This window comes from Candoia aspera, chromosome 1 (assembly GCF_035149785.1).
Source record: "Candoia aspera isolate rCanAsp1 chromosome 1, rCanAsp1.hap2, whole genome shotgun sequence".
Classification (NCBI taxonomy): domain Eukaryota; kingdom Metazoa; phylum Chordata; class Lepidosauria; order Squamata; family Boidae; genus Candoia; species Candoia aspera.
Genome location: NC_086153.1, coordinates 176699129 through 176708961, shown reverse-complemented (window position 1 = coordinate 176708961; position 9833 = coordinate 176699129). Strand labels below are relative to the sequence as shown.

The following is a 9833-nucleotide window of genomic DNA, read 5'->3' as shown; positions in this document are numbered from 1 at the left end:
CCGGAGCTTATAAACACAAAAGGTTGGAAAGGAAGTGGAAAGCAGAGAAACAGGCTGCCTTATTTTAATACTCTTCCATGGAAAGAGTATTGAAACAAGTTGTTTTAACAAATGCAAAAGAAATTGGTTTCTGCCTGATTTACTACCAGACCATTCATAGGTAGTTTAGCATCTATAGCTTGAGTTAGGAAAAATTAAAATGGGTTCATAGTACAGAATTTTAATAATTATTTGTGACTGAAGGTGAGGATAGAATAAGCCCTCTATCAGCTGTCTTTGCACCCCATCGGAAGATTAAGTAATTAAAATTAGAAATTCTTAAAAGCAGTCAAGTCTATTTCTGTCCACAACCAAGGGAAGGCACAAAATCTGCAGTTCCAAATAACGTGTTGCTCAGTGGAAGAGACTTCACCTTTAGGAGAGCCTGCAGCCATGGAGACCTGAGCAGTTCATACAATACACCAACTCCATCGACATCGTTCTTGTCAGAAAAGCTCATTTCGTGCAGGACCAAAGATGGAAGGTGTCATAAACCTAACCCCAAAAAACACATCAGTGATACAGCTCATTGTAGCACTCCTCTAAGTACAGGTATTTATACAAATATCTTTTATGTTTTGGACATACGATAAAAGAAAAGTTATAGCATGAAAGAGACCTGCTCACTCCTGATTATAAATGGTTATCTGTTGTAACTTCTTCTCATTTTAGATTAGGCACAATCTAATCTAATGGCATGATCCGAAGGTGTATGTGCAGTAAACCTGCAAATTTAAGCAGGTTGTTCAGGCCAAAACCAGAATGGGAGACTGCCTTGTAATCCCTTGGTTTTTTTATCTTAGTCCCAAGGCTAGCCAAAATTAAATCAGACATAAACGGGCAACAAACAGCTGGCTTCCCAGTTATGCAAATGGTCACTTTATTCTACTGTCATACATGGTGCGGGTGGCAGTTGTGGCTAGGAGGGCCTTCGTGCAACTTTGAGTTGTGTGCCAGTTGTGCCCATTCCTAGATTGGGAGGCTCTGCTCACAGTTACTTACACCCTGGTCACCTCCTGAATGGGCTACTGTAATGTGCTCTATATGGGGCTGCCCTTGAAGAGTATTCAGAAGCTTCACCAGGTGCAATATGTGGTGTCGTGGGCAGTTATGTGTGCTCCTAGAGTGGCACATGTCACACCTCTGCTCCATGAGCTGTGGTGGCTGCCGGTTTGCTTCTGGATCCAATTCAAGGTGCTGGTTTTGACCTTTAAAGCCCTATATGGGGTGGGGCCAGGTTATTTGAGGGATCCCCTCTTCCCAATTACATCTACCCGTCCCATCAGATCTGGCGCTGGGCGTACGTTATGGGTCATGTCTGCTAAAGGGTTCCATCTGACGGAACCCAGGAGACTTTTCTGCTGGGGCTTCCGCTCTCTGGAACATCATTTCCCCCCGCCCCGAGGTGAGATTAGTCCTGTCCCTATTGACTTTATGGAGATGCCTCAAGATGTGGTTTTTCCAGCAGCCCTGGGGATCCCTTAGGAGGAACAGGAAGCCTGCGAGATGCCTTTATTATGTATGAGTTTTAAACACTCTCCTGTGGTCTTGTTATAGGCATGTTTCTTGTTTTTTATGGTTAAGTTTTGTTTTTATTGTTTTGTTTTTATTGTTTTGTTTTTATTGTACACCACCCAGTGTCACATTCATGAGATGGGTGGCTATATAAGATAGATAGGTAGATAGGTAGATAGGTAGATAGATAGATAGGTAGATAGATGGATGGATGGATGGATGGATGGATGGATGGATGATAGATAGATAGATAGATATGATAGATCTAAATAAGGAAAATAATATATGTTGTTATATCAATTTCTTTCTCTCTTTTTAAAAGGAGGCATTTATAAAAAACAGGAATAAATCAAGGGACTGTACCATTTTCCTTGCTATGCAAGACTGCAATGTTCTCCATCTCTTTCATTCTTGGAAATTCTCCTAGTTTCTCTAGATGGATCATTTGCTACAAAGTATCAGAAGCCTAATTAGAAAGGAGAGAAGAGATCACTTACAGGGCTTCAAGTAGTTAAGTATTAAATATCTCTATGTCAATAGACATCTGTATGTGTAAGATGCAGAGTAATAGCTCTGAAAATTAATTACTTGATGCATAAAATGCTGGAACTTTCTCCAAGGTAGAACTATACAAATGAACAAAGTTCTAATGGGGTTTAAGCAAGCTGTACAGTATTGATAGATAGTAATGTGGAGTTCCTTTCCTGAGCTGAAGCCTATGGGGAATCTGAAATGCACCTCTTTCCCAAGGCACCTCATTTCTTCCCCTCATCCCACTATCCTTGTTTGGAACATCAAGGCATTCCACAACCAAAGGAAAAGATTTGGGGATGGGGAATGAAGCCCTTTTGGAAGGATGTTGGTGGATTTTGTTCACACTCAGAGTGAGAGAGAAGGAATGGAGCAGGGAAGAAATATTTTTCCAGACAGAGGTGCAAGAAAAACCCTATCTCCCCCTAAGTATGAGCCTTGATTTGTTAGTAAATACCATTCTGAATTCTTTGCTTCAACAGCAACCACTGTTTGCAATACTGGTTGGGCTCTCCAGGTATGACACATTTCACAGATGACTGAGCAGGGAAACTAGCGGACAGATAATCCAGCAGTTTGCCAGCAGTTTCAGCTAGATCATTGTTTCTCAGCCAGAAGTACACCATTTCTGCCATAGGCAACTCCCTCTTCTAATCAGGAAAGAGCCCAAAAGGGAGAAAGCAGAACATGGTGGTATCCATGGGGGATCCAAAAAGTCAAACTGGCTGCCATGACTATAAGATCAAAGCCCTTCTTACACATACCATGGCACACATTAAAAAGGGCAGGGAAGGGGGTTGATCATACATTCACAGTCACCACCTTGCCTTTTTTGACCTCCCTCTGTAGACATCAGTCAAATGCCCTGCGGCAGAGGGGACTGAGCATCTCAGCAGTGTTTCCTGGAGCTCAGGATTAGAGCAGCTTTTGGGCTTTTTAACTCAAGAGATAAAAGTAAAAATTTGTTCTACTTAACCCTCTCTCATTAATTTGTGTATTTTTGGTTCAGGTTTAAGGAAAGACAGTTCTGGTAGCAGAAAACATTGCATGATTGTGTTTAGCTCTCATTTTACTATTGTAGCAATAAAAATTATTGCCAAGAATATTAATGCAATTTTATGTCCTTAAAACTTCCTATAGCTGATAAACATAATAATAGAATGACCGTGAAACTCAAGAAAAAGTAGATTTTTTGTTTCTTGAGATGATGAGATGCAGGCTCTTTTCTAGAGGGGTTGCCAGTGCTTATGGTATTAAAGGTTAAGAATTATTGGATTGGATAGCCTTTAGTTCTCTTCTGATTATGATTTGTGAATGTTTAATTTATTGTTTTGAAGATCAAGTGTAGATCTAGCAAAACATCCTACAGATGATTTTGTATGATCTGGCTGCATGTTAATCCAATAACAGCTGTATGGAAAAAATGCAAGAATTGGATAAATGTTCATTTAATTAATGAATTTAATTTAAATGTTAATTTATCCAATAAATTTATTGGATAAATAAATAAACAGGGGACTGTGAGTTCTAGTCCCTCCTTAGGCCTGAAAGCCAGCTGGGTGACTTTGGGCCAGTCACTCTCTCTCAGCCCAGCTCACCTCACAGGGTTGCTGTTGTGGGGAAAAGAGGAGGAGGAAGGAGTATTACATATGTTCCCCGCCTTGAGCTATTTATGAAAATAATAAAAGTGGGATAAAAATTCTAAAAGAAAAAATGAAGCTGTTTCTTCTTCTGCCACCACCAACTCTTTAGTATAGACATACCAGAATACTAGTATGGGAAATAATCATGGCATAGCTAAAAAAAACAATTATTTATAATTTGTAGCAGAGTGGCATGACATTGAGATTATTCCATATATTACAATTAATACAAGCAGTTTCGTTCTAACTGAAATATATAGTTATGCATATACTGTATACAGTTTTTCACAAATGCCTCTTTATATTTAATTTTTAATAACATCAGTTAGAAAAGGATGGTGCTATGCCTTTCTGCATTAAAAATTTGCATCTAAGAAGACAAATATTTTTAAAATCTTGGTGAGAGTTCATCTGAAACCTGATTTCCCTTGTGTTATACTTGTATTAATCTTAATCTGCCTCTCTCACACCAAACTTGCATGCCTTTGCCATTAGAAAAAAGCTTTCTTTTTTGTATTATGTCAGAAAATGGCACAGATATAGCAGGCAAATGGAGAATTGTGTCGATTTACAATAGTGAAGTTCCATACATTATGCAACAGAAGCCTAATTTTCAAGATGAAATTACAACTGGTACACCAAGAGAAGGGACTGCATTTTCAAGAAAAAAAAAGTAACTATCTCTTGAACAGAAGCACTACCTTCTGGAGTCTTCTGCAAGCATAGAATCCAATAGCTGAGCAATTGCATTAAAAAAGAAGACAAGAGGATTTACTGTTTTAGCCATACAGAGCTTATATTGTCTAAATATTTAGAAAAAATAATTTCTGTGCCTCTACATTTCTAAACAAAATGTGTATGTATGAGCCCATGTTTGTGTGTGTATAATATGGAAATAAAGAGCAGCAAACAAAAGGCTACATCAATATTATCTCAAGAGGTATTTTGGCTGGGGGAAACTGCATGCAGCATTTTATTACATAAAGAAATTCTCAGCCACATACTTTATTCTTTCCTTTTTTACAAATTCCAAATATCTCTGAAAATGTCTCTGTGTTACACATATTAAGAACTCTGTACTTAAAGCAAATATTAAATATGGAAAGATGTAAAAGAACAATTGCGATTCAGTTCGTAAATCCTGCAGGTCAGGACTCATACAGAACAAAGGAATGGAAAAAAAAACACTCTGATAGGATTATCTCATTCATCATACAGTACTTCCAAAACTATTATTTTGGGGAAAAATTCATAGTCTCTGGAGAAAAGTTTAGCTGGTTTCTTGGTGCTCTGTGAACAGCTTTGCTATTGGAGTTTGCTAAAATGGTTTTTTTCTAGTTAGAAGCTGCCATCAATTAAATGAGCCTCTTGGTGTAAAATCCTTTCATCCCATTAAAACATAAAGCTGTTACTGCATAAATTAATTGTGATGTAAACAAGACAGAATTCTGACTAAGCAGCCAACAGTAGGAAAAATATCCAATTGTGCCAGAAAAACCCAGAAAACAGTACCCAATCAGCAGAAATAATGCCAACCTGGAATAAAATACGCTGTCCCTTGTTGTCTTCAGAGGTAGTAGCCCTTTTCCCTGGATTGTTCTGCTGATGGAAAACTGTCTGACATACAGCAGGATATTGATCTTCTTACAAGGAAGGAAGGAAGGAATTGTTATCACTTCTTACTGCCCTCCTCTGAACCTTTATTTAGAACATTCTCCCTTTCTTTTCTTGCAGAATTGGATGCTATCATGGAAGAGGTAGCTGAGAAAAACAGAGTGGGGGAAATGCACGAAGTGTGCCTAATTAAGACTAGCTGTCCAGTGTCTAAAAGCTAATACCATAAGATGACAAATCACTGCAGAAAGGAGGTCAGTGAAGGGGACCATCTGACAAGAGACAGGGGAGCGGTTTGATAATGCCTGAAGCTGAAAGGAAGTGCAAGGATTTAAGCATAGAAATTATGTAACTCAGATTACTACCACTCAGCTCCTAGCCTTGGTTCCCCAAAGAATACAGGGAGGAGGAGGAGGAGATGGAGTCTTGCAAGTAAATGGATCTTTTCCTAACAAGGGGGAAAGACATACATTTTTTAGATGTCTCAGGTATAGTCTAAAGGACAGTGGGGAAGTGGAGTGGGAGGCACTTCTGATGTTAGACAAACTCCCATCAGTCCCTACAAGCATGAAGCCTGTGGTCTGGAGCATGTTTTGTACTTGCACTTTAAGAGGATTCCTTCCTATAAGATGATTTCAGCAAAATTGGCTGGTATCTGAATTCAACAGCATTATATACTGTACATAATAAAGCTGACCAATGCAGTCAACTCTGTATTTATTTATTACAGTGTATATGCTATTCAATCCAAACAAGGCTCCAAGTGGCTAACCTAAAGTAGCTGTAAGCATTAGGAGAAACACAACCCTCAAGTTGCTAGTGCATCACCCCCTCTGTGAAACCTTCCCTGGCCCATACATTGCTGCCCAATCCCTAACATCCCCTGTTGAGTCAAAGTGATGGAGCAGATAGTACCCAACACATTTCAGACATACTTAGATGAAAGAGTTTTCTAGAATAATTTCATTCTAGCTTCAGACCTGGTTTCATCACCAGAACTGCTTTGGCTCTCCTGAGAAATGATTTGTACCAGAAGAGTGCATTCCTGATGATTTCCCAGGGCTTTTGCCCAAACGTCATCCTGGAACAGCTTTGTCAGGTGGGAGTTGGGAATCCAGTAGGATGGTGCTTCTGCTCCTTGGGCAAGGTCATTTCTAGAGAACAGCACTAGCAACATCTGCTTTGCCTGCCTGATATTTAGTTGTGGAACGCTGCAGGTTTCTCTTAGGCTATCTGTAGCAGAGGGACGTTCAGAAATCGGAGCAAATGTATAATCAGGATGCAAATGATACCCAGCTCTCCCTTCCCATTGCATCTGTACGTGATGAGACGGTGAAGGGGTTTGACCCATTCCTGGGAGCAGTACTTGGCAAGACAACAATCAAGAAACAGAAATTGACAAAACAGAGGTGCTTTTTATACAGCTACAGAATTCTGCTGTTTCAAAAATGGGTTTTACTTCTGACAGAATTCACTCCAAGTTTTTACAGCTTTTTAATAAAAATTACTGAATTAAAGCCCAAGAAGGACTCAGAACATACTTAGCTTTTTTCTGCATACTGAACCACAAATATTAGCACTCAGGTCAAAACTCTTGACAACTCTTTGCTTATTATCAGAACTCTTTGCTTATTATCAAAACACGCTACAAACAATAGCTAGGTTCATTGTATATAATTCATCTTTTTTTTTTTTATAGCTTTCTAAGTTTCTTTGTCCATGCCCTTAATGCAAGAATGGCTCAAAATTTTTGTGGTCAGTGGCTTCACATCCTTTTAAAAAAGTTATTTCTTTCCACTCATAAAGGTCACAGTACATCCAGCAGTGCTGTCACGTAACAGGCAGTCTGCAGACACTTTTTTGAGGCTTTAGGGGATCCTACAACAGGGATGGGAGATCACAGGTTGTGTACCCTGCAGGCATCCCACTGCTGCTTCAGAAAAAAGAAGCTTTACCCCCTGAAAAAGCCTCATCAAGGAAAACGATCCTTTAGGATTGGTTTTATTTACTTTAGTGCTTGGATAGCAAACTATGCTGTTAATTATTCTCTCCTATTGAAATTTCAGATAAATAAGGTCTGTCATTCTTGAGTGTTCTATAAAATTGTTCAACTTATTTAGATAAATTGGTTTTAAAAATCTTTAAAATGCTGGATTAAGAGAAATGACACTTTCACATAGGTGATGATAAAAGAGTCAAATAAATTACCAGCATAAAGCAGAAAAATGGCTGATAAGAATCTAAAAGAACGTTCTTGTGTATAAATATGAGAACAGACCAATGGATAAAAACATGGGAATTTTCTTTTTAGATGTATTCAAAGCAAGGTTTTTGACCTTTTCTGATCAGTGAATTGTTGCATGATGGCTGGGTGCCCATAAAATAATTGAAACTGCATGTGAAACGTTAAGTGATTTAACAAAAGTTATTTCAGTGGGTGGCATATTTGGGGCATCCAGTGAGTACCTTGGAATTCACAGCTACCCTGTGTTGACTCCTGATTTAAGAGTAAATTATTTTAAAAAACAAGAATGAGAAAGGAGATAAACTAAAACATAAAAATATTAATTACAGTAGAATGACTTTTTTATGCCGAAAGCTCACCTTGAAATGGTTACAAAACGTTGTCAAAATGGGATTTATATTGATTATAAAAAAATAATCACAGAATTAGTAATATTTTTTATTATGAAAACTGCTTCATTTACAGTTACAGCTCCCACCAAAATGTATTTTTAATAAAAGGAGTTAACACACAAGCATGATTCTGATGTCCAGAAGTTATTTGTGTTGACTATTATTAACTGAATTTAACCAGGAGAGTATTTTCCTTATCTTCTACTTATTTCTGATACAGCAAAGAACAGCACCTATTTTATCCAGGTTGAGAGCTATCCATATAAGTCAAGGAAATGGTCACAAGAACAATAACATAGAGTTGCTGGTAACAAGAAAGATTTCCTTTTGTCAAATAGGCATAGCAGATATAGCAGTTCAAAATCTCATAATACTAATATAGTACTTCAATTCTGAGAGCACATGTTTAGTAAGATTGTAGTTTCATCCTTCTGTAACATGAGGTTCACCACTGTCAAGTAAACCATTCCAGCTGTAGCTTATAAACTTTGTTCATCAAGGCTTACAAGAAATAAGAGTTCTGTAAACTTATTAAATATCAAATTCAGTGCTAACATTTACAATGACCAATGCTCCTTGATGTTAAATACTAAGCTCCTCTCACCCCCCCCCCCAAAAGTAAAGAAATATCAACTCCCATTACTTAACACTCTGGAATTAATAAATCCAACAGATCTTCATTTCACGCAAGCACTTGTACTCCTATCTGTAACAATATTTACAGAAAGGATTTTTTTCAAAAATTATTTTTTAGTAAGTAGGCTATTCATGTCAAGTTTTTTTTTCTCAGTGACACACAAACCTAGGCAGCTTAATTTAAAAACAATAGAGTGGTTCCATAGTGCATTTCAGTCCTTCAAAACCACAATGTTTTCAACCACTTCTATGTCAAAAGCAGCATATTCCTGGATGATCTTTTTCTTTTTTGAGATCCATATGTAATTCTAACAGTTTCTTCACAAAATAATTGCTTTCCCGATCTTTTCTCCTTTTCTTTGATCTGAAGCCTTTGCTTTTTTTCTGACCTTAAAGGTTTAGAAATTACATCCACAGGATGATGACTTTGTTTTCATTTTAAGGGTTTCAGGGAAGATGAATAAAACTTCTATTCAGGTGAGTCTTCCAAATGAATTAGGTAAGCTTTTCATGCTGAATCTGGTAATAGCATGCCTAAAAATAAAGTTTTGAAAAATAATAATCAAATACATCTGATTCATTAAATATATTTTAATTTGTTGAATAGTAAGAGAACTATGTGAGTGTTACAAAACAAACGAACAAAAATAAAATGCTAAATAAGGCTAATAGAAAATAAAATAAAAACAGATTTCCCCCAAACATGTCCAGACCTCTATCCCAGTGAAGGACATGTAATCAAAGCCAAACCCTAAACTACTTAGGGGGAAAGGAATAACTTAACCTAGTACTAAAAGGAGTACATAGTGGCAGCCAGCATGCTATAGAGGACGTAAAGGGGTCCAACAACTCAGGTGGAGGCTCTATTTTTTATTTATTCTCTAAAGACTCTCAAAGATCATACAAAGAAAAGTGCCTCTAGCAGAATACATTTATTCTTTTAAATCAAAAAGATTGGCTCCCTAAAATTCAGATATTCAAGCCTTATGCTGTCCAGGGTTTAAAAAATAGTATCAGGTGGGACTCAGTGTAGCGGACAAAGCACTAGCATTATAGAATTGTCCAGTCACTCCCAATGAATAACCTAACCATTCTATTTTACACTGACTGACATTTCCAAACAGTCTTCCAAGATAACCTCACATCCAGTACACTGCAGTAATCTAACCATCATCAGAGCAGTGTGCATGCGTGTCGGTCTGTCTATCTATCTGCACA

The 9833-nt window shown here is 37.7% G+C and overlaps 1 protein-coding gene across 1 annotated transcript in view; it reads right to left on the bottom strand.

The window, feature by feature from the left end:
• Positions 1 to 8012: 8012 nt before the first annotated feature.
• ALS2 (alsin Rho guanine nucleotide exchange factor ALS2) overlaps positions 8013 to 9833 on the bottom strand; it is a 55190-nt gene continuing 53369 nt past the window's right edge. The window contains exon 34 of the mRNA XM_063317985.1: positions 8013 to 9149. Within this exon, the coding sequence (XP_063174055.1) occupies positions 9111 to 9149 (39 nt within the window). The 3' untranslated portion in view covers positions 8013 to 9110. The remainder of the gene's footprint in view (positions 9150 to 9833) is intronic.